The sequence below is a fragment of the Bombyx mori genome, chromosome 16 (assembly GCF_030269925.1).
Source record: "Bombyx mori chromosome 16, ASM3026992v2".
NCBI classification, from domain to species: Eukaryota; Metazoa; Arthropoda; class Insecta; order Lepidoptera; family Bombycidae; genus Bombyx; species Bombyx mori.
The window spans coordinates 13,324,438-13,349,234 of NC_085122.1; the positions used below are offsets into that span (position 1 = coordinate 13,324,438).

At 39.6% G+C, this 24,797-nt stretch overlaps 5 protein-coding genes across 9 annotated transcripts; 2 read left to right on the plus strand and 3 right to left on the minus strand.

Annotated features, from left to right (window-relative positions):
• Positions 1–452: 452 nt before the first annotated feature.
• On the plus strand, positions 453–2,096 carry LOC101741281 (3-oxoacyl-[acyl-carrier-protein] reductase FabG). The gene has a single exon (XM_004922670.5). It carries the CDS (start codon positions 624–626, stop codon positions 1,368–1,370), a length of 747 nt encoding a protein of 248 aa, XP_004922727.1. The 5' UTR covers positions 453–623; the 3' UTR covers positions 1,371–2,096.
• Positions 2,097–2,968: 872 nt separating this feature from the next.
• On the plus strand, positions 2,969–6,718 carry LOC101737760 (3-oxoacyl-[acyl-carrier-protein] reductase FabG). Its single transcript, XM_062673148.1, has one exon. The coding sequence runs from the start codon at positions 2,969–2,971 to the stop codon at positions 3,716–3,718; it is 750 nt and encodes a 249-aa protein (XP_062529132.1). The 3' UTR covers positions 3,719–6,718.
• LOC101737618 (3-oxoacyl-[acyl-carrier-protein] reductase FabG-like) lies at positions 5,780–6,777 on the minus strand. The gene is given in 2 exon segments (XM_012696531.4): positions 5,780–6,517; positions 6,520–6,777. Coding segments are annotated over 2 exon segments (426 nt in total). The 5' UTR covers positions 6,679–6,777; the 3' UTR covers positions 5,780–6,250.
• A 2,449-nt stretch (positions 6,778–9,226) lies between these two features.
• LOC101737475 (uncharacterized oxidoreductase TM_0325) lies at positions 9,227–10,291 on the minus strand. The gene has a single exon (XM_021352619.3). The coding sequence runs from the start codon at positions 10,180–10,182 to the stop codon at positions 9,433–9,435; it is 750 nt and encodes a 249-aa protein (XP_021208294.1). The 5' UTR covers positions 10,183–10,291; the 3' UTR covers positions 9,227–9,432.
• Positions 10,292–12,676: 2,385 nt separating this feature from the next.
• On the minus strand, positions 12,677–15,622 carry LOC101741138 (uncharacterized oxidoreductase TM_0325). Of its 5 annotated transcripts, none has more exons than XM_021352601.2 (3): positions 15,472–15,581; positions 14,469–14,564; positions 12,677–13,773 (listed from the first exon to the last, which is right to left on the minus strand). In XM_021352601.2, the coding sequence occupies exon 3, from the start codon at positions 13,736–13,738 to the stop codon at positions 13,058–13,060; it is 681 nt and encodes a 226-aa protein (XP_021208276.1). In that variant the 5' UTR covers positions 13,739–13,773; positions 14,469–14,564; positions 15,472–15,581; the 3' UTR covers positions 12,677–13,057. The 5 variants fall into 5 exon arrangements, with proteins under 5 accessions (XP_021208276.1, XP_004922726.1, XP_062529131.1 ...); XM_004922669.5 differs by having other exon boundaries at positions 15,525–15,539; XM_062673147.1 differs by lacking the exon at positions 14,469–14,564 and having other exon boundaries at positions 15,547–15,622.
• Positions 15,623–24,797: the final 9,175 nt, after the last annotated feature.

A 24,797-nucleotide genomic window follows, 5' to 3' on the forward strand; every position in this document is an offset into this window, starting at 1 on the left:
CTGATAGTTTATATGTAGCTGCCTCATTTCAAGTATATACAGGTCGTGTATAGAGTGTTAGGATGTAATTCAAAGCTTGGGACCGGAGCCAAAGATAAGCTATAGTTTATAGAGTGCGCTAGCCTTCAAAAGAAATAATTTTTAGTTCGTTGTTAGAAATTATCGTGAACGGGATATATTATTAAACACATAACATCAGTAGGCCGTGATTGGCTATGCCCCTGGGTTTGCTGAGATCCACAAGCGACGCTGACTAATTTCCATCAGACAGTCCAACGCTGGCATAGCCCTCTAAGGCTATCAGCATAGATAGGAAACAAAACAGGTGGGCCGTATTCTCAATTACCTGTAACAGCAATAAAAAAAAAACGACTGTCAGTGGTTTCTCAAATTCTTACAAAGGAATTATTATAAATAATTACTTACGTCATAGTAAAATCCTGTTATTTATTTTCGTATATTATTCATTATCATTTTTGTGTGTTTGCTCAAGTGTTATGAATTTTCAAATAAGGTTGTCTCAAGTTTTATCTATAAAAGACAATTTATAACGAAATATCGTTCTAACAAAATCAGTCTGTATAATTAATAGCGTTGTTCATCACGTAAAAGTTATTGTAAACATGAGTTTCACAAATAAAGTGGTCCTTATTACCGGAGGCGGTTCAGGAATTGGTGCGGCTACAGCTATATTATTTACGAGAGAAGATGCTCAAGTAGCTATCGTAGGCAGAACCGAAGAAAAACTAACTAAAGTTGCTGAAGAATGCGAGAAATACGGAAAAAGACCGCTCGTGATCAAAGCCGATGTCAGCATAGATGAAGAACTCAATACTATAATCGATAAAACAGTTACACAATATGGTAAACTCGATATTTTGGTAAACAACGCGGGAATTACTGTGTTAACTAAGTTGTTAGACGCAGATTTAGTGCAAAATTTTGACAAAATAGTCAAAGTGAATCTACGTGCTATTGTGAGCCTTTCTAACAAAGCTGCACCTCACATCATCAACACCAAAGGATCTATTATCAACGTATCTAGTATATTAAGCACTAAAGTCAGAGGTGATCAAATAATATATGGATCTTTAAAAGCAGCGTTAGATTACTTCACTCGTGCATCAGCTCTGGACTTGGCTCCGTATGGAGTTAGAGTCAATGCTGTTAATCCAGGATATACTAAAACAAATCTACTGAATTTCTTTGGACAGGAGGATATCTGGGAAAGATTAATACCAAGAATACCGTTAGGTAAATGCGCAGAAGCTAGTGAAGTTGGGAATATGATCCTTTATTTGGCGAGCGATAAAGCGAAAAGCGTAACAGGATCTACGTACGTGATAGATAATGGTAGTATGCACAAGTAATTAGTAAGCTGTAAATTGTATACTGTAATAGTATATTGTAATTGTAAATTGTAATAACTTTGACTTGGTAATATATAAATTACTTTGTTAATTTCTTTTCGTATTTGCTTTAAGTCTCAAGAAAATGTTTTGGCTTAAAGCGTTGTTATTTTTTTCCTACATATGCTGATAGCCTTGAGAGGCTATTTCGGCTTTACCCTGGCGTGTAGGTGAGCTCTCGGGGCTTACTTAAACCGGAAGAGAGCGTTGTGCTGACGGTTAACAAGTGATCTTGATTTTCATCTATATATTTTGTATCTCATTCATTTCTTCAGGCATTGCTGTATCATATGAACAGTGATTTTTTTACCAGATGGGAACCATTTTCAATTAGATTGGCTGTACGATGTATTTGCTTATAGAGCTAAAAAAAGTTGATCGCATTTTTAATGTTATACTGTCAGCCAGTTACCAGCCAATTACCAGTTCTATAATATGTTTGTATTAAAAGACTGTTAGACTTAGTATTGTAGTGCGTGGCATGCCGAAGAGTCTGATGACGTCAGCTTGTTTTGCAAACTAAAAAGTACAACATAAAGTTAATTATATTCGGTGTTCTTGTTGTGCCTTATTTAATTTATGGATTCATGTTTATTAATCTGATCTGTGTCTTTGATAATACGGTTCTGTAACAATTTTTCAATCATCAATCAATTTTGACATAAATAAAATTCGATATGAAACAAACTATTTTGAATTTGAACTTGAATTCCAATTAATATTTTTATTTTGTGTGTGTGTGTGTGTGTTTTTTTTATTGCCCTTATAGGCAGACGAGCACACGGCCCACCTGATAATATCCTGAAAAGCACCCCACGCTTTTTTTACAATAAAATTATTGTTTCTTACACTATTTTTAATTCAAATTTATTTTCTATTTTCAGTTGGATTTTCTTCTATAAAAGCGTAGTTTTTTAGTTCTTTTAAACTGTTATTGATCTTTCAATTTTTTCAATGTTTTTTCTATTTAAATTTTTTTTATCTTAATCAGTCGGTAACTAATCCGAGAAATCGGTGATCGTCGCCCCTGGTAGTTTCCCTTCTTGGTCTTGACGCAGACACTCCGGTTCTCAGCAAAACAAAAAATCGCTAATCCTGATTATCCTAGTAAGGATAGCTGACCAAACTGATTAAGATATTGAATTGTCTTCGATCGTTAATAAGTATGTCAAATTTCGAGTTGGTGCGACATTTTGAAGGGGGTTAAAATCATCTTCAAAGATTCCGTTACATACTAACATACATACTAACATAAGTATGAAGCTCCATGGGCAAGTCCATGGCCGACGGTAACCACTCACCATCAGGTGGGCCGTATGCTCGTCTGCCTACAAGGGCAATAAAAAAAAGCTAATAAAAGCGTATTAAAAAAAATACAACTATATTTTGTCTGAATTAAATATTGTGTAGTTTATTGACTACGGACTCCTTTAGTCTGACAAACACGTACAACAAATTATGCTGAACAAATCTATTATTACTATATAAATATTGCTCGAACTATTTGCGATCACAAACCTTGTATTGTAGATAACGAACTATTTATTGAGAGAAGCACAATGAGCTACGTAGGTAAAGTGGTGTTGGTTACTGGAGGCAGCGCTGGAATAGGTGCTGAAATAGCTGTACATTTCGCTAGAGAAGGCGCCGACGTGGCTATAGTTGGGAGAAATGCTGAAAATCTTCATAAAGTTGCAGCCCGATGCGCGAAAGTAGGCAAACTAGCTTTCGTAATAAAAGCAGATCTTTCACAGGATGAAGACGTGAGATTTATTGTGAAGAAGACCGTGGAACATTGCGACCGATTGGATATCCTTGTTAATAACGCAGCGATACTGAAATCGTCATCCATATTTACTGAGGACTTAATGGAAGCAATTGATGATATATTCAAGGTGAATCTACGTGCAGTTATACAACTTACTCAATTGGCTGTACCACACCTGACAAAGACCAAAGGAAACATAATCAACATATCAAGCATATTGGCTACATCTACGCTATCATGTCCACAGTTTTTACCATACAGCGTAATGAAGGCTGGTTTAGAGCACTTTACCAGATTTTCAGCATTAGAACTTGCCCCATCCGGGATAAGAGTAAACGCCGTATGTCCCGGACCGGTGAAAACGGAGATTTTGAACAACGCGGGAATCGAGCGACCCTGTGAGAAATGGGAGAAACTAAGTCCCTTGAAAAGGATCGCACAACCTGAAGATGTAGCAGAAGTTGTTTTGTTCCTAGCGAATGCTAAAAGCGTTACCGGTTCCTATTATGTTATAGATAATGGACTTAAGATCAGCTTTTAACCTTGAATTGATATTTAAACATATTTCTATCGAGATCAGTACAGAATTGATTAATATTGTACAACGATCATACTATTCCAATAACAATATATTTTTGGTCTGAGGTGAGGTGCAAAATCTAATTTATTTTTCATTTAAATTGATTTTTAATAGTAAAATCTGCAAGAGGTGAAATTATTTAATCGTTCAAACTTTATTTTTTTTGTAAATTTATAGTTAATTTCCTTTAGAAGGGCCAGTTAATTCTACTACTTGTATACACACAAGCAAAACTATAGTGTTAAATCCTTCTGAGAAGTTAAATTTCCTTTGGTTTATATACATATTACTGTTAAAATGGTAATAGAAATATAATGGGTAATACAATTAAACTATATCACATATATACGTATTTTATATAATCAATACGTTACTTTATAATATGCCCGACGATCTTTGAAGAAGACAAAACGAAGGAATGGATTATAGTAATAGTATTAGAGGTTAAAGTATAAAATTGCCGATTTGTACTAAAAAATTTAAATTCGTTTTTTTTTTCATTGAACATATTTATTTAATCAAAATATCTGCCATTATTATCTATACATTGCTGCTGTCTAATATGAAGGTCATTTATGCCTTTACGATAGAACTCTGGTGATCTAGATATTACAAGCTGTGTGAAAGCATTTTGTACTACCTCCTGTGAAGAAAACTTTTTATCACGTAGAAAATTGTCCAAACCACGAAAAAATTGGTAGTCCGTCGGAGCAAGGTCTGGCGAATACGGAGGGTGACGAATGGTTTCTAATTGCAGTTCCTGTAGAGTTAAAACGGTTTCTCGTGCCGTATGAGGTACCTATTGTGTTATCATGGCGCAATAATGGTGAAGATCGATTCATGAGTCGGGGCTGTTTCCCTGCAAATGTTGCTATCATTGTTCAGATTTCGGCATAGTAGACATCTGCCGTTAATGCTTGACCAGATCGGAGACAGCTATAGTGAATAACACCATGCTGAGATCACCAAAAAGTTACCATTACCTCTTTATTGGAAAGCTTTGCTTTAGGACACTGTTGCGGCGTTTGACCTGGGGTCAGGCATTGCGTTTTTCGCTTACAGTTATCGCAAAGAATCCATTTTCATCACAAGTCACAATTCGATCATTCATTCTGTATCGATTCAGCAAGGCAACACAAGTTTCAACTCGCGTTTCTTTCTGCAGATCAGTCAATTCATGAGGCACCCATTTTTCATATTTTTTTATTCTATTGATTTGACGCAAATGAGTCAATATTGTTGGTAAGGTATAACGTTAAACCATGCTACTAAGTGCAGACTCACAAGTGGTCCTACCACCAGTAAGGTTAGGGGAGTGACATATTCTACCTTTTATCCCAAAAAAGAATTTCATTCCCACGAGAAATTACATTGACATTTCTCGTTGACCACGTTGGCGTAGCCGCGGATAACAGCTAATTACAACTATAAATCTGCACGATGATTAGCGCGAGGATTGATCACATCCAGGACGTACAGCATCTTGTCCTCTATTACATAATCTCTATCTATATAGTGAAGGTAACGGTTCTCTTGGTGTTAAGTTGTTACTGAAGCCCATATGCAATAGAACGTGAATCCTTTCATCCTTCAAACAGGGCTGCTTCGTGACAAAATGGGAAGGCCATTGCTTACCTATAAACTTGAGCTGTCAACTAACGCCTAGACGAGTCCGTCGGCCGGGCGTCCTTGGAGAGCTGTACGTCTGATTGTGTCGTCATCAACCCATATCCCTCCACTGCTAGATGTAGACCTCTCCATTGTCCGCCACAATTTAGTGTAGTATCATTTAGTGGGCCGGGCCCTAAATTTTAGTTCTGATAAAAACTAGTGGTAGGAGGTTTGTGAGTCCGCACGGGTAGATACCACCACCTTATCTATTTCTGTCGTGAAGCAGTTCGGTTTGACGGGCGGGGCGGCCGTTGTACTGTAAAAACTGAGACCTTAGAACTTATGTCTCGAGGTTGATGGCGGTGGACGCAGTAGAAGGTTGGGCCCCCGGCCCATAAAAAGGACGTATGATTGTAATTATTTGTTTATTACGATTATAATATTATACATTTTCAGCGCAACATCAGTGAGACATTTCTGTAAAGATAACGATAGTCTATAGTGAATTTCAACAGAATTAGTATTTTTCTTTAAATTTAATATCTAAATTTCTTCTTTTCGTTGCTCATAATAGTAATCATGGATAAGGCGGAGTAAATTTTATTAGCTTTATTGTGTCGGTAATATTATCTCTGCTCTTCTAGTTTGTTAGTTAGTTAGTAATTGTTATTTAGTTCACATCATCACACCAGCCAGTACTCGCAGGCATGCTCAGCTACCAATTCACGAGTACAACACGGACTAAAATATTTAATTTCATAAAAATATGTATTGCGGTTTCAGAACTGTGCTCAATTATCTGATTAACTACGTTTTTAGGGTTCTGTGAAGGTCACATATAGATTACGAAACGTTTGATTGCAAAATTGATAAGATAGATTATTAATTCAATAGTAATCCATTATCCGTTATATAATTCGAGCCGGTTATACTTTTCGCTTTCTCGCTGGCCAAAAATAAGATCAAATCTGCCACTTCTTCTTTCTTGCCGACTTTCTTAAGGGGAAGTTGTCCTGGATAATTTTGTAGTGCTTCTGGAATTCCAGCTGATTCGAAAATATCTGTTTCCACAGGGCCAGGGCTCACTGTGTTAGCTCGGACGCCATGAGCAGCAAGTACTAAAGCTATGTCGTAATAATAAGGGGTTTCTTGCCCAATTTAGAACATTCCTCTTCGACTTCTTTGAGTTTTTCTTCATTTCTTCCCACAATTACTACATCAGCCCCTTCTTTAGCGAACAATATCGCTGTGGCTGCTCCTATTCCTCTACTGGCTCCGGTGATTAATACCACTTTATTGTAGAAACTCATTTTACGGACGTTCACTATGTTTCACAACCAAACACTTACTAATATGTTTTATCAAGAGTTTGTTCATCAACACAAATACCTTGATATCGATTTAGATACCATTGAATTGTATAACTACGGAACTAATATGAAAACCTGTTTGATGAGTTGTAAAATTTATGTTCTTTAATGAAATTTCCGAATAACATTTTCATTTCAAATTATTAGGTTCAAGTTTTCTAGTTTGTTTATTCGTTTATCCGCGCCTTTGTCCATCGTTTTTTCGTCTGTATTGAGTATAGTTATCTTTGCTATTTCAAGAGTGATTTCTGAGATAATGTCATAGGATAAGTGGTGTGCAAGTTATTTACACAAACGGGTGTCTATTTTATTGCTAGAGACAGTAACCGTTAAGTTTGTTGGAGAGTCAATAGAGGTAGGCAGCGGCTTGGCTCTGCCCCTGGCATTGCTGAAGTCCATGGGCAACGGTAACCACTCACCATCAGGTGGGCCGTGTGCTCGTCTGCCTACAAGGGCAATAAAAAAAAAAAAAAAAAAAAACTTTGTAAAGCATTTATTCACTTCTAGATGGGGAATAATGAAATTAAAATCAAGGTTATATTATGAAAGCAGATTTATATTTTTCTAAATAAATGCAGAACTAAAACATGTTTCAAAACGAATCTTCCAGTTAAAGAATTTAAAAGCATCAAATTATAAAAAAATGCAAAATTTGGTTAAAGGTCAAACACATTGGCGCGTTGCTCTGGATTTGACGAGCAACGCGCCGCCCTCGTCGCGGTCATTGGAGAGGACCTCTCGCTGCCGCGCGTCGTGGCTACGATGCTCGGCAGCGACGCGTCCTGGAAGGCGATGCTCGACTTCTGCGAGTCCACCATCTCGCAGAAGGAGGCGGCGGAGCGAGAGAGGGAGAGCTCTTCCCTTTCCGCACCGATCCGTCGCCGTCGAGCCGGGGGCCGGAGGCGGGAATACGCCCGTACGTCCCGGCCCCTGTAGGTGGCGGCCTCCCCCCGGTGAAGGTCAAGGGGCGACCTGAGGGGGTGAGGCCGCGCGGCGCGCTACCAGCACTCTAGCGCGCTGCCGTGGAGTGAATAGAGCGACCGGTCGACGGTGTATCGCGTCCCGACCCGGCAGGCTGGTTCTGGTCCAGCGGGGTATTCCGGGACACCAGCGGCACCGTCTGGGCGGCCCGACGGGCTGCCGTACCGAGACGGCCGACGTTTCAGAGCCTTCGATTCGCCTCGAAGGCTCCGTCGGTTGGGCGTCCTTGGGGTGAGCCGCGCCGTCTGGTTGTAGTGTTGACCGCGGTAGCCCCCCCTACCTCATCCGGGTTCTGACCTCGGAGGGGATCGGACGTCGGGTGTAAGAGTGCAGGGGAGTCGTTTAGTGGGTGGGTCCTAAAATCCTTGGGCCCGCGGTCTGCTCACAACACCATGCAGACCGTTGAGTCTCACATACCCCGCGCGCCCCTTTTGCGCGGGGACCTCGTAGGAGGTTCGGCCCTCTACCCGAAAAAAAAAAAAAAAAAAAAAAAAAAAATGGTTAAAGGTCAAGGGGCGACCTGAGGGGGTGAGGCCGCGCGGCGCGCTACCAGCACTATAGCGCGCTGCCGTGGAGTGAATAGAGCGACCGGTCGACGGTGTATCGCGTCCCGATCCGGCAGGCTGGTTCTGGTCCAGCGGGGTATTCCGGGACACCAGCGGCACCGTCTGGGCGGCCCGACGGGCTGCCGTACCGAGACGGCCGACGTTTCAGAGCCTTCGATTCGCCTCGAAGGCTCCGTCGGCTGGGCGTCCTTGGGGTGAGCCGCGCCGTCTGGTTGTAGTGTTGACCGCGGTAGCCCCCCTACCTCATCCGGGTTCTGACCTCGGAGGGGATCGGACGTCGGGTGTAAGAGTGCAGGGGAGTCGTTTAGTGGGTGGGTCCTAAAATCCTTGGGCCCGCGGTCTGCTCACAACACCATGCAGATCGTTGAGTCTCACATACCCCGCGCGCCCCTTTTGCGCGGGGACCTCGTAGGAGGTTCGGCCCTCTACCCGAAAAAAGGGCAATAAAAAAAAAAAAAAAAAAAAAAAAAAAAAAAAAAAAAAAAAAAAAAAAAAAAAAAAAAAAAAAAAAAAAAAAAAAAAAAATTGTTAAAGTGCTGATGGGCTTGGATGGCGCATCGCCGCCCGTGTTGGTTCTTAACAGCATTCTGTCTACATCTGCCACGAAGCGCCCAAGCGTTCCAGTTTAAGGTGTGAGTACATATGATACAAATATGACATTATGTTTTAAGATGATTGGTGGTATTCATTACCCATACCAATGCGACCACTGTCTCGAGACATGACGTGTTCGAAGTCTCAACAATATAAACCAGATGTCCCACTTCCTTACACAGGAATACCCAGTATGGCAGTATTTACCAGTGTGGGTTTACGCCTAACAATCTGTTCGCAATATCTACCAGTTAACGTGGCAGTGACGTTACACGATTACGTTTGAAATGCGTTATTCATGTTCTAGAGTACGGTATTAGAAACTGGTATAAAACAATGAGAACATCCTGATTTCATCATTTTAATATGTACATGCAAAATGTTCATGGTTTCTGTTTTAATTCAATAATGTCTTATAACCTTTACGAAAGTACGAGGATACAAACTTTTCTTATCATTTTATGGTCAATAATAATTTAAATTGATAAAAATATATAAATAATTAATAATTAATAATCAATTAAAAAAAAAGACAATCTGGAGCTTAATGTAATTAGTTTAACAGCCACCCATTATCTATAACGTAATTCGCTCCGGTTATACTTTGCGCTTTCTCGCTGGCCAAAAACAAGATCAAATCTGCCACTTCTTCTTTCTTGCCGACTTTCTTAAGGAGAAGTTGTCTAGAATAATTTTGTAGTGCTTCTGGGATTCCAGCTGTTTCGAAAATATCTGTTTCCACAGGGCCAGGGCTCACTGTGTTAGCTCGGACGCCATGAGGAGCAAGTTCTAAAGCTATGCAGCGAGTGAAATGGTTGAGGGCGGCTTTAGATACTCTGTAACTCACGAAATTTGTAATTGATGTGCAATCTGCAGCTACACTTGAAACATTAATGATATTGCCTCTTGTTTTGATCAGGTGCGGTATGGCCACGTTGGTTATCAATACAGAAGCTCTTAGGTTTGTGTTCATCACTTCGTCGAAAGTCTCTACGAAGCCTTCTGACTTAATGTCATCTTTCTTCAATATGCCAGCATTGTTAATTAATATATCCAGTTTTCCAAGTGCATCTATAGTTTTATTGACTATACCTTTAGCTTGATCATCTTTCGCCAAATCTGCCGTAATAATAAGGGGTTTCTTGCCAAATTTAGAACACTGCTCTTCGACTTCTTTGAGTTTTTCTTCATTTCTTCCAACAATTACTACATCAGCCCCTTCTTTAGCGAACAGTATCGCTGTTGCTGCTCCTATTCCTCTACTGGCTCCGGTGACTAATACCACTTTACTGTAGAAGCTCATTTTACGGACGTTCACTATGTTTCACAAACCAACACGAATGAAAATGTTTTATCAAGAGTTTGCAATTCGTAAAGACCTTGACGTCGTTTTAGATACCGTGGAATTAATATAATCACATTACAAATTTGAAAACCTATTATTTGTAGAGTTTTTAAATACAACTACACAACGCATCATAATATTTACTTTTTTATTTAATAAGCTGCATAAAATTTTATAATATTAAAATTATATTATAATATTCAAGTTTGGCTAACTTGTTTTAGTGTCAGTTTCTCTATGCATTCGCCGTTTATCCCTTGTTTTTTTCTGGCCTGGGGCCGAGTATCTTACGAGCTCCCTGCACCTCGTGGGTACGCGGGGTATGTGGGACTTGACGGTCCGCAGATGTTGTGAGCGAACCGCAGGCACAAGGGATGGAATTTTGAACCCTACCCACTAAAGGACTTTCCTGCATTTTTACACCCGACGTCCAATCTTTGCCCGGGGTCAGAACTCGGTCAAGTAGGGAAATTCACGTGGTCAACACTACAAGCAGTGCTTTGCTGAATATACCACCGGATTGGAATTACATCCTACTGAGAAGATTAAGCGAGAAACTCAGTGGGTTGTGTGTATGGGCTAGGTTGCACGGCCCGATTCCGATCCCGTAGCAGATCCATAAGCGAAGCAGTTAGGTTGAGAGTTGTTCGGGCAGCCGTTAGCAAATCCCACCTTTCCAAACTGTGCCTGTGCTCGCCCACCCATTTTGGTGAACCTGGAAAGGCCTCCCGTCCACCAGTAATCTCTTCCCATTTAAAAGCAAGGTTAATCACAGTCGAGCGCGAACCTCCAAGCCGGTCGGACTTCTTGAATATTGTAAAAGGGAACTAAATTACAGTTAAATAAGTTTATTTTTCTAGTTCGCCAAGTATGAAGTGAGGAATTGCTGACGGCATTGAAATTGCGTCTTATTGCACTAATTATCTCCACGCGAACTACGTCTCGTTCGTCAAGCTTGATGCCTAACTAAGTGGCCACAATCTGGACGAGATGACAAACGCTTTCTTTAATGAGCTTCAGGCAGACCAATGATATCAATATCATTTCTAAACAAGTCCTGGTCGCGTTTATGCCGCTGCATGCGAAATTCAGCCACCATGGCATCCAAGTCCGAAATTACGACCGTGAGACGACTTCCGCTAGACGAGCCACAAAACCAAGTGCTTGGGCGTCACGTTGATACGTCTATGACAGGACAAACCAAAGCCGCATAGTATTTTTGGAATCGCTTGGATAAGAGAGAGCTCCCGGAAGGTCTTGACCTTGGTTCACAGATCTCATTTAAAAAGTTATTCAAATTTGGATCCGTTATATCACAAACCATAAAAAGTAATAATATATCACACTGAAAAAAGTGGGATATAAGAGAAAGAGAATTGCGTACCTAAAAGCATTATCAACGCAACTCCGAACTAATATTGATGATTTTAGGACCAGAAGAACTTGGATAATGTTGCTATTATTTCATATATTTTTATTATTATTATATTATCTGTTTCATCATACCGTTACTTCAATGAGAAAGGATGCATAAGATACAGAAATGATCTTTGTTGTCATTGTTGCGTTGAATGTAGAACCTCAGAGTGTTTTTTATTATTATTTATTGCTAATAGGAGTGGACGAGCACCTTGAGATATAAATTCTAAGGTCTCAAGTATACTTACAACGGCTGCCCCACCCTTCAAACAGAAACGCATTACTGCTTCACGGTAGAAATAGGCAGGGTGGTGGTACCTACCCGCGCGGACTCACAAGAGGTCCTACCTACCACCAGTAATTACGCAAATTAAAATTTTACGGGTTTGAATTCTATTACACAATGTTATTCCTTCACCGTGGAAGTCAATCGTGAACATTGTTGAGTACGTATTTCATTAGAAAAAATAGTACCCGCCTGAGATTCGAACATCGATGTATCGCTCAACACGAATGCACCGGACGTCTTATCCTTTAGGCCACGACGACTAAATGTTGTTAATAGTAGTCAAAATATAGGTAAACTAAAAAAAAGCTAAAACAAAACTACGCTCTCTCGACAGTATTTATCAGAAAAATACTGGTGATTCCGCATATTAACTCAATTTCAAATGTTTTTGGAAATTGTACACTTTTAATGCGAAAAGACGATATGATACAAATACGACATTATGTTTTAAGATGATTGGTGGTATTCATTACCCACACCAATGCGACCACTATCTCGAGACATGACGTGTTCGAAGTCTCAACAATATAAACCAGATGTCCCACTTCTCAGCGGGACTGCTACCACTGCTTTACACAGGAATACCCAGTATGGCAGTATTTACCAGTGTGGGTTCACGTCTAACAATCTGTTCGCAATATCTACCAGTTAACGTGGTAGTGGCGTTACACGATTACGTTTGAAATGCGTTATTCATGTTCTAGAGTACGGTATTAGAAACTGGTATAAAACAATGAGAACATCCTGATTTCATCATTTTAATATGTACATACAAAATGTTCACGGTTGCTGTTTTAATTCAATTATATCTTATAACTTTTACGAAAGTACGAGGATACAATTTTTTCTTATCGTATATGTTAAATAATAATTTAAATTGATTAAAATATATAAATAATTAATAGTCAATTATAAACGTGTTTTTATTAAAAATACGACTTAATTATCAAATTAGTGTATTGTCATCGGTTCTCCATAAATCTTCAAAGTTTCAATGAAATCTGGCCGTTTAAAGTGGGTCAAAATCGCGTCTAAAGGAGTCAGTTACAAACATACAAACATACATACAAGTGAAGCTAATATAAGGCGTGTAAAAAAAAGAAGACAATCTGGAGCTTCATTTAATTAGTTTAACAGCCACCCATTATCTATAACGTAATTCGCTCCGGTTATACTTTGCGCTTTCTCGCTGGCCAAAAACAAGATCAAATCTGCCACTTCTTCTTTCTTGCCGACTTTCTTAAGGGGAAGTTGTCCTGCATAATTTTGTAGTGCTTCTGGAATCCCAGCTGTTTCGAAAATATCTGTTTCCACAGGGCCAGGGCTCACTGTGTTAGCTCGGATGCCATGAGGAGCAAGTTCTAAGGCTATGCAGCGAGTGAAATGGTTGAGGGCGGCTTTAGATACTTTGTACGTAACAGAATTAACAACTGATGTTGAAGTTGCAGCGACACTAGAAACATTAATGATATTGCCTCTTGTTTTGATCAGGTGTGGTATGGCCACGTTGGTTATCAATACAGAAGCTCTTAGGTTTGTGTTCATCACTTCGTCGAAAGTCTCTATGAAGCCTTCTGACTTAATGTCATTTTCCTTTAGTATGCCAGCATTGTTAATTAATATATCCAGTTTTCCGAATGCATCTATAGTTTTATTGACTATACCTTTAACTTGCTCATCTTTCGCCAAATCCGCCGTAATAACAAGGGGTTTCTTACCAAATTTAGAACATTCCACTTCGACTTCTTTGAGTTTTTCTTCATTTCTTCCAACAATTATTACATCAGCCCCTTCTTTAGCGAACATTATCGCTGTTGCTGCGCCTATTCCTCTACTGGCTCCTGTAATCAAAACGATTTTACTAGAAAAACTCATTTCACGTGCATTCAATTCTTTCCTCAAAAGTGCACTGATTAAAATGTTACTTATCGAGTATTTAATCAAAAATGACCTTGTGCATCAATTTATTATCAACATTTTTCGGATTTGCAAATGCACATGTTTTTTGCAATGTGTTACTAAATGTTATTGTGGTTTAAAACATGTATAAGCTTGCCAGAATAAACCAAGGTCGCATAGTATTTTTAGAACAGCTTGGATAGGAAAGAACTCACGCTCTCTCACTCAAGACTCACTCACTCGCTCGGTAGCAATCTATATCAACCTCTGTAGGTAACCTAGCGGTATCTATGCGCTCAGGTAACTGCTTAACAACTGACGGGCTGTGGGTTAGTCTATAAATGAAAACTGAAAAATGAAAAAAAAAACAATTCAACAAAAAAATTGCACAAAACGCTGCTAGCTGCGTTATTAGAAAAACTTAGTTCCCTCGACGAATGCGAATCGGTGAAGCTACAACAGGAAATTAGGTTGTATCGCTTATGTTTTAAAGGTACTTTTCGTAAATCAACCTTTCATGCCAGATAGATATTAACTGCAGTTTCCTAGCATGAGTCAATCGTCAACACTGGATTTCGTAACAAACTTTTCTCATTTAAAAACCGGTTGTAATGTATTTGATGCAAGTAACGCTTACGTGTTGGATATTTCAAGTTGAGTTTGTTGTTTGTGTCGGCTGTCCGTTGATTTGATTGGCAAAGATCGTGAAAATTTATTTAATTCATGTTGTTACCTACATAAAAATGTACGTATTAAAAAATATTGTCTTCGTTCGGTTAGTATAAGCCTTTATATACGATGGAAACTTTAAAAAAATATCTTCTGTATATAATACCTGGATATTTAACAACTTTTATATGAGGTTTTGAGATCTATAGTGAGTTTTTTGAATAGTCATATGGTAAGGTAAAGTTCGGTGCACCTTATTTTTTATGTATAACTGTCAAAGCCTATCTTGAAGTGATTTGGGTGTTTCAATGTTGTAATGAATAACGTATTTATTTGGATAAGGATTAATATTATAAAAACACTTTCACAAATAACGTTTTATTTTAGAACAAATTTGGTTGGCATAAAAAACATTATAATGAGTCAACCTTAACATATATAGACATATATTATGCTGTCGCGGACTTTTTTAGATCTTTTAAAGGGAACAATTCTGACATACATTATTTTAGCGAAAATTTAACCGTTTCCGCAGCGCACGCAGAGGAAGTTCTCAAAAGGGAAAAAAACCCCGACTTTGAAACATTCTTTGTCGGTGCTCCGCTTGTATTGGTCTTAGCGTGATGTTATATAGCCTATAGCCTTCCTCAATAAATAAGATATCTAACACTGAAATAATTTTTCAAATCGGACCAGTAGTTCCTGAGATTAGCGCGTTCAAACAAACAAACTCTTCAGCTTTATAATATTAATAGTATATAAGTAGATTAAGTAATTATTAGTAACTACAAAAAAATATCCACAGATTCGGTAGAATCTGGCGCCAAGTTCCGTTCAAAAATCCCGTTGTAAACGGAGCGCCAGACTACCGACTGTGTTTACTGTGAGCAGAACAGTTTTTTGAGGTTGCGAAATTTTATTTAATTCTACGGTACTTCTGGTTCCTAAATTTTATTATATCAATCACTCACAACTTTATTTTACTGATATTAACTAGTTATATCAATTACAACAATTAATTTACTTGAAATTATTAATTTTATCACCACAAACTATGGCTCGCTCAAAAATTTCGATCCTGACTTTTTTCGATGTAAAAAGTGACATGCCACAGACTATAAATATTCGAGAATGGTAATCTACGGCCGCCAGGGTGCGCTGGAATTATTCCTATTTGTAATGGATTTTATGACCTGGTAACTGAGACCTTTAAGTCATGTCTTATTTTAATTTATATTCATATTTTTATGAAAAATGATATTATGGAGTGAAATGAAATGTGATATTATGGAGTGAAATGAAATGAAGATGATTAATTTGAGACATTAATCAAAAGGGATGAAATGAAATGAGATGAGATGATATGGAATGAAATATAATCTCAGTAAAATGGTGGTGGTCATTTACTAAGATCTCAGTGGACTTTTTGGAGGAAACCGAGAAGTTACGTACAGCGGCTTTGTTTCATTTTCCCACGTTTGTGCACTTTCACAGATATTAAACAGTTAATAAACCACTATTATTACACATTTAAACCCGAAGAAACACTAAATAGACAAATTAAAACAAATCACACAACTTCACACCTCGCGTTCCCGCCAAAAAGTCATTATTCCTACATAAACTGTAGCTTCAAGGGGATAGTTTGCAGTTCTTATTGAACGGTTTATACATTAAATAACGTTAATGTTTTTACTGTTAGTATTTTAGTTTAAGTACTGCCGAAGCAAGTACTGTTGTTACTGTTGGAGAAACAATTTTGTTTTGTAATGTAATACCGAAATACTTTACGAGATGGCGTTACAAAAAATCCCTTCCCAAAACTATAAAACCGTTGTGATTGTCTACGAATAATAAATAATATAATAACTAATATTTATTCGTAGGTGATTGTTTAAGATGCTATGAATGTTTCGGTTTTGATTTCATCAAAATAACTTGAACTTTACTACTGAATTCCGATGAAAATTCTAATTAAGGCTGAGTTAAGTTCAGCTTTTTATTTAAGCCTCTTACTGTAGTTTTTAAATTATATTTATGCGGATTGATGTTTCAAGGCTTTCAGATTTTAATTTTAAATTCTGAAATAATTAAGAACAGCGTCATCTACCCTTCACATTTGAAACAAAATTTAATTCGGTTTAAAATTGTAAAAGTTGATGTTGATTATTATTACACTGTAACGCAGCGATCCGTTTCGCGGGGCAACAGCAGCCAAAGGGAATGTGACTCAGGTCCGTGCCGCGACGACCCACCCCGCGCTACCCGCGCCCGCGCATCTGTTGCATCATTCGCACCCCCAATTATGGCAATTAGTGCGCGCCAGACTTTGAAGCGGAATACACGCGTCCCCGGTCGATACCGGAACTGACAACCCGAGAGTCTCATGCCAGTCGGGCACCTAACATTAAATTGGCAGCCCAAGCGCGGGCCCTTTAACTAGTATTTCGGAGTGAATCTACGTAATTACGACACGTACTCGTCGTCAGTCACGGCGTCAATCCGATTTTCAAGACGTTGAAGAAGAAATTGGTTCAACCGCGGGACCGACGCCAACATTTACCGCAAACAACATGGCGTCATTACAAGAAAGTCAAATGGCAGCATTCGAACGCCTACTCGACCGAGTTTTTGAGCATAAAACTCAACTCGAATCATCAGCAACACCGACGTCGGAGCCGACATCGCCGCCTTCCTCGACGCCCGCTCACCATTCTGGGAACTTCGCGTCATGCACGGCGTGGTTCAGCGGAGCGCCCGGCGACTCACTCGACGGTTTCCTTGACGCGGTCGAATCATACAAAGATTGTGCTGACGTAGGACACGCCATCGCGTTACGAGGACTCTCGATGTTACTAAACGGAAATGCAGCCATGTGGTGGCAAGGCGTTAAAGCTAGCATCACTTCCTGGGACGACGCTTTATCATCGTTACGAAGCGCTTTCGGTGATTGCAGACCGCCCCATCGAGTCTACTTAGAGCTCTTCAAAATGTCGCAAGGACAAAGAGAGAAGACGGAGATCTTCGTTGCCAGAGCACGAGCCCTGCTAGCTCGACTCCCACCTGGTGACCTTAGTGAGAAAGTTCAAATTGATATGCCTTACGGCCTTCTACACCGTCGTGTTCGTAAAAGATTAAGAAGAGACGAAATAACTTCATACGACACGTTATTAAAGAAAACGCGCCATATCGAGGACTCCATCTACGAGACCAGTCCGCCTGAATTTATTCATCATCCTCAGCGAGCGACGCCACGTTCATCGGGTAGTACCGTAGGCGAAGTTCCCGCCGGTGCTTCGACTTCGGCGCGGATGACGCCGCGGAAAATATTCAACTCGGGCGCCGCTGGCGGCCCGCCACGCGACGACAACGCTGCGCCGAGCACCGTTCGAGTCCCCGCGCCTCGCTACACGAACACTGATAATGTATCATCTACGTCGATTGTTAAAAGACTGTTCTGTGTTTATTGCAAAAAGTACGGACATATTCGTGATGAGTGTTTAAAATTAGCGTCAAAAACGAAATTCGACAACGAAAATACGCAAGCTGTATCCTCGTGTTACGGGTGTGGTACCAAAGGTGTTACTCGGTCTCAGTGTACAAAGTGTAACGCAAGTTATTACGCCGTCGACGCTGCACGGACCCGATCAGTCACATCCGATTTACCTATTGGTAAAGTAAATACACAGCTGTCAAGTTCAGTGAACTCTATTCATCGCGACAGCTCGTTGCATACAGCTTGCACTTCAAACACCGTAAAGTCGTCCATTTATATTAATAATCGTAAACAATGTTTTGTTGATAATGAAAATAATTATTATCCTACCGATTTTAAGGCGATTCTTCCTCCGCGCTTTTTCGGTACTGATAACAAGGTTAGACTTCAAAATTATTCTAGACTTAATCATAATATAAACAATAATATTAGTTCTAGGAATAGGTCCCTGATGCGTTACTTGAGTGGTACCGAACCAAAACATAGTTATTCCGAGGTACCAAGTGGCCGCGATAGGGTGACCATGATGAACGAAAATAGGGTGACCATGGAAAACGTCGGACATTTTTCGACAATTAATTCTAATGTGAAAAGTGTTGCCAAGAGTAACTCTACTGAGCACCAGGTTAGGTTAAGACCAATTTTAAGTGTTCAAATGTTAGGTATACGAGGTAATGCTTTGTTGGATACGGGAGCTAAGAGTAGCGTTGCCGGAGCGTTGCTTTATGAATTGCCGTTAAAGCATAACCATCCGTGTGAGGAAACCAGGCGTCGGGTGAGGCTTGCAGACGGTTCCGCGCGCACCCGCCGAGTTTTGCTCACTACTCTAGAAGTAAGGATAAGTCCCGAAAGGTCAGTAACCCTTGAATTTACTGTTTTTCCAGATGCTCAAAATAATGAAACTTTGCTTGGCATGGATTTTTTGGTGGCGGCAGGTATTGTGCTTGACTTTGCTTCATCCACTTGGCATTTTTCGGGAAAACGGGTTACCTATCCAATTGAATATGAGTGCCCTAAGCCATGCATGTTTGCTTCTACTGCTGACTTCCTGCGTGATGATAAGGGTTCTATGCTTGGCTCCGATGAACGGCAGCAGCTATCACATTTATTGCTGGAGAATGGAGACATCTTTAGGGTGGGGGGAGCCCCAACCCTTTACGCCGAGCACCACATTGATACCGGTGATCATCCGCCTATATCGGTACCGCCGTATAGGCTCACTCCTGTGCTTCAACAGCGAGGAGAGGTTCTCGCAATCGATTTGTTCGGGCCACTGCCAGAAGGAGAGCAGGGGGAGCGATGGGTACTCCTGGTAGAGGATGTAGCTACAAGATGGGTAGAACTCTACGCACTTGTTGATGCCACCGCCGTGGCTTGCTCCCGAGTCCTACTGGAAGAGTATTTCCTTCGTTATGGCTTGCTTATGCGTCTAGGGGTGTAACACGTAAGTTCATGCCACGATGGGATGGCCCGTATCGCGTAGTAAAGATAGTTAGTCCTACAACGTACTTCATAGCAGACTTGTCAAACAATGTCATCGGCAAGTATCACACCGCGGATTTAACCCACTCTCCGTCAAATTCAAGTACGGATCCAATTATGCCAAAGAGGCAGAGAGGAAGGCCGCGTCTTCAGACTAACAGTCCCAAGTTGGACTCGGAACGCGTTCCCAACTTGGAGGGGGAGTATGTAACGCAGCGTTCCGTTTCGCGGGGCAACAGCAGCCAAAGAGAATGTGACTGAGGTCCGTGCCGCGACGACCCACCCCGCGCTACCCGCGCCCGCGCATCTGTTGCATCATTCGCACCCCCAATTAGTGCGCGCCAGACTTTGAAGCGGAATACACGCGTCCCCGGTCGATACCGGAACTGACAACCCGAGTGTCTCATGCCAGTCGGGCATCTAACATTAAAACACTAATTAATTGAGCGTTTCATTAGCTTTTAAGCTGAGTGACTATTTATAATTTATTTTTATTAAGTAATAAATGAGCAAAAAATAATACTTAACAAAAAGATATGAAATCCGAACAAAAACAGTTTCACTGTAAAAAATTGCGCCAAGTCCACGTTTATAAAACTCATCTCAATAACATTTGCACTTTACAAAAAAAAGAAGACTTCAATAGCTTTCATTCTCTACAAAAATATGTGAAATACAAAAAAAATACCAAGAAACCGTCATAAAGATGAAAAAATTAAAAAAAAATTGTTGAAAATTTAAAAATAAAAAAATAAAAATTTTATCGTGCTTGGCGCGCGTCATTGAGTACCCCAAAATTTTCAGGATAAATGAACATCCTTTCAATGTTTAGAAATTTATAAGTAGGTCAACCTATGAAATGCATAAATGTAATTAATGAATTATTATTTCATAATAAGTTTTACAAAAGTTAAGTAAAATCGACATCTCATACGTATGTTATTTGAATTTTTTTCATTTCCCACTCATCTTTTATGATTTGAACTAAACACCCTCTCGTGTTCGCTTATAGAAATACAAACTACTTACGAGTCGATACGTATGTATACGTTGGCTTCAAAACATTTGAAAAAATTCTCAAAGATGTTTTTCAAAGGGTAGAAAAGAATAATAAAGTTTCAGCTGAATCTAAAGGGATCGGACGCAAAAGTGGTCGATTTGGCATATAATAGCCCATAGGTATATAGTGAGAGCTGTTGAAAATTACCGTAGTTCTGTCTCAATTTCTCATAAAACGCTAACAAGAGCGAAAAAGACAACCTGGGTAACTTTTTCAGCTTTCACTGTATATTAAAGCAAAATGGTTTTTTTCTCGGGTTGAAATTCTTCCGAAAAATTTTGGGGTACTCAATGACGCGCGCCAAGCACGATAAAATTTTTATTTTTTTATTTTTAAATTTTCAACAATTTTTTTTTAATTTTTTCATCTTTATGACGGTTTCTTGGTATTTTTTTGTATTTCACATATTTTTGTAGAGAATGAAAGCTATTGAAGTCTTCTTTTTTTTGTAAAGTGCAAATGTTATTGAGATGAGTTTTATAAACGTGGACTTGGCGCAATTTTTTACAGTGAAACTGTTTTTGTTCGGATCTTGGACTTCTTTGATCATAAGAATTTGAATTCGACTATCTTCTCATAAGGTTATCTTCTATATTTAGTTGTATTTAATTTATTATTTGTTTTTTTTTTCGTGCAGTGTGCGAGTCTCCTACGAAGTGTTTGCGTTCTAAGGGGCATGCGAGGTATTGCGTGAAAATGTAGGATATTGATAGTATCATGGTTTTTAAATAACAAATCAGAAACGTGGTTTTGCGTATTGTTTTTGATAAATTATCAATGTACCGTCAAAAGTATAACAATGCTTTCTATGTCCATTTTAATATCAACATATTTCTCTTCTTAACAAATTTGATTAGCACAGTGATATTCAGTATTTTAGAGATGATCATCTGCTCGCTTAGTGGAAACTGTTTTTTTTGTCATACTATGTGACGTCATGTTACCTTGTTAAGACATTTCCGAAATAAATTAATGTGTCGTCCATCCATATGGCTTAAACCGTAATATCTGCAAACATTACCGGTAAGGTTTAGCCGGTATTATATCGGCGGCATATTGTTCGTGCCGGATCATTCCTTTGTCTCGCAGATGAGACGGCCCGTCTTATTGTTGTGTTGTTATGCCCCCTGACCGACACAAACCCATATATTTATGCTGTTGTGTGATCTTAAGGCAGCTATGTCGATACACACGGCTTACTTGAGAATTACTTCAATTGTCCATTTTCCTAGATAGCTTTAAGTGTAATAACCCTTCAGTAGAAAGGTGCCTGGAAGTCATCAAGGCAGCCAAACTGCTATTACTGTGCTAATATTTTTTTCCGGAAATGAAGAAGATGATCAATTAAGTTTTTTTTACTAGTTATATAGTAACGAAACCTTCAATTCATATTCTTTTTTTTTTTTGCTGTTATTATACTATACTATAAATTCTTCTTTCAATCTTGTTATTTTTTACCATAGTACTCGTTGCCGTCGTGGAAGAAGGTAAGGGCATCTTGAATCATAATGGTGTTCACTAATGGCCAAGACATGTCTCTTTTTAAAAAAGGTTGAAGGAAAGTACTGTATTTAAGGCAGTGGCCTGATTGCCCTTGTCATTGTCGATGTATACGGATAGTGTTACCAACATACAATGAGGTAGACTGTTTTTCTCTGACAGCAAAAATGTAATGCTGATGCTACTAGAGATGGGTCGTACTAGGTAAATTAGATACTAAATCCATCTGTTTCTAATCTTAAGAAATACCTAATCCACATAATCTTCCTAATTTCATTCACAACCAATACTTTACTTAACAAGCAATCTCAATCTGCCTATTCCTAATCTCAAGTTCTGATTTCGTTATTAGGGTTTGATTAATGTGATCGTTGGATCATTATTTGAATGGTTAAGATTAGGTATTTAGGAATTTTGTGATACGATCCAACGTGTAAGTGCGTGAGATAGTACAGGAACAGATGGGAGCGTATGCTGAATTTTCGATTTTATGTTTTAAGAATACGGAGATTATGTGGAATAGGTGGATTATGCACATTGACAAAATGGGATTAGGTGCAGCCTAATTTCGTAATTTTTTTTTTATTGCTTAGATGGGTGGACGAGCTCACAGCCCACCTGGTGTTAAGTGGTTACGGTAGCTCATAAACATCTACAACGTAAATGCGCCACCCACCTTGAGATATCAGTTCTAAGGTCTCAGTATAGTTAGTTACAACGGCTGCCCCGGCCTTCAAACCGAAACGCATTACTGCTTCACGGCAGAAATAGGTAGGGTGGTGGTACCTACCCGCGCGGACTCACAAGAGGTCCTACCATCAGTGATTACGCAAATTATAATTTTGCGGGTTTGATTTTTATTACACGATGTTATTCCTTCACCGTGGAAGTCAATCGTGAGCATTTGTTGAGTACGTATTTCATTGGAAAAATTGGTACCCGCCTGAGATTCGAACACCGGTGCATCGCTCAACACGAATGCACCGGACGTCTTATCCTTTAGGCCACGACGACTTTAAAATTCATCTCTAGATGTTACCACGATCACGTCAAGTTGAGTTCACACACTAACGGACCCATAGAGCTGTATGTAGAACATTCAGTTCGACAATTAAGATTCCACGGTTCATTGTAATTACACCTATGCGGGTTTCTTAATGAAGTTAAAGGGAATTAATTATTTTAGGGAGCATAAATTTAATCTGGCAAGACCTTTACTTATGACGGCACAATGCGGACCTTAGTTCATTATTGTTATGTACGTTAATCTTGGACAAGCACTTTGTGTGTGTGCCGCGCTAATAGCATTGGCGTTAGAACGAAATATGCGGTTTTTGGTTTGAAATTATCATTTTTTAGGACGCGAGACTGTGCTTGATATGAAATTTTTTTTTTGTTGCCCTTTTAGGCAGACGAGCATACGGCCCACCTGATGGTGAGTGGTTACCGTCGCCCATGGACTTCAGCAATGCCAGGGGCAGAGCCAAGCCGCTGCCTACCGTTAATCTATGTGCAATAGCTGTTTCAACTAATACCGCCAATACATAATTAAGTAGATTTAAACTTTATCGTTAATAAACTTTTACAGTCGGATTAGTTCGATAAGCCATAGATAGATAGCGTTTGAATAATATAATTCGCATGCAAATTTTGGAGTTTTTTATTACTTTCATAGGAAGTTGAGCCCATGGGCGTCTGATGGAGAGTGGTCATTATCGGACATGGACATCAGCAGTCTAGAAGCAGGTGATACGTGGATTTTTTTTCTCCTTGGAACCATGGTGTAGATGACAGAAATCATACCAGGAAATAAGGATGGACTATACTCCTACCTTTCCACTATATGCCTCTGTAGGGTGCTGGAATTCTTCGGACATATTGCTCGTAAAGAAGGTCACAATCTAGAACAGCTGATGGTGACGAGAAAGGTAGATGGCAAACGTCCCAGAGGACGCAGTCCCGCGAGATGGTCGGACCAAATACGATCTTCTCTAAACATCAACTTCCACAATGCCCTTCATGAACCATAGGATCGCAGCAGATGGAGGGAAATCGTACGGGAGAAACTGATGCAGCGGGGGAGTCATGACCCTCAGTAAGGAGGAAAACGACGCGAGGAGGATACTCCTACCTAATAGGAGTTCAAGCAGTACAATAGACTACTGATGCTTGCAACGAACACGCTAAATACTGGAACACTAAAAAATCTAACAATTAATTTTCACGTGAGTTTTTTTTATTTATTTCCCTTGTAGGCAGACGAGCATACGGCCCACCTGATGGTGAGTGATTACCGTCGCCCATGGACTTCAGCAATGCCAGGGGCAGAGCCAAGCCGCTGCCTACCGCAAATTAACAGGTACTATGTTCCCTTACTGAATGTACACGTACCGCCACAAATAGAGAGAGATGGAGAAGCCTCGCAAAAGCCGCATCCAAGCAACAAGACATACATAAACACGATCACTCCGTGAGTGTACGACTGAGAAGAAGAATTGACACCATGCGTAACATATGGTTTTTGGCATTGCTGATCCCCACGAACGACGATGACATTCAACATTAGGCTAAACTCTCGCCTTCGAAAACAAGAAAACAAAAACTATCAACTGAACTAATCACTGAATATCAGACTTCGCTATGTGGCACTGACAGTTAAATGATATCAGCTGTGATAGAGCTGTCCTAGATCCTTAAATAATTTATTAAAACTTCACTGAATTAGGACACGTAACGATAAAGTAGCAATATGGTAAATG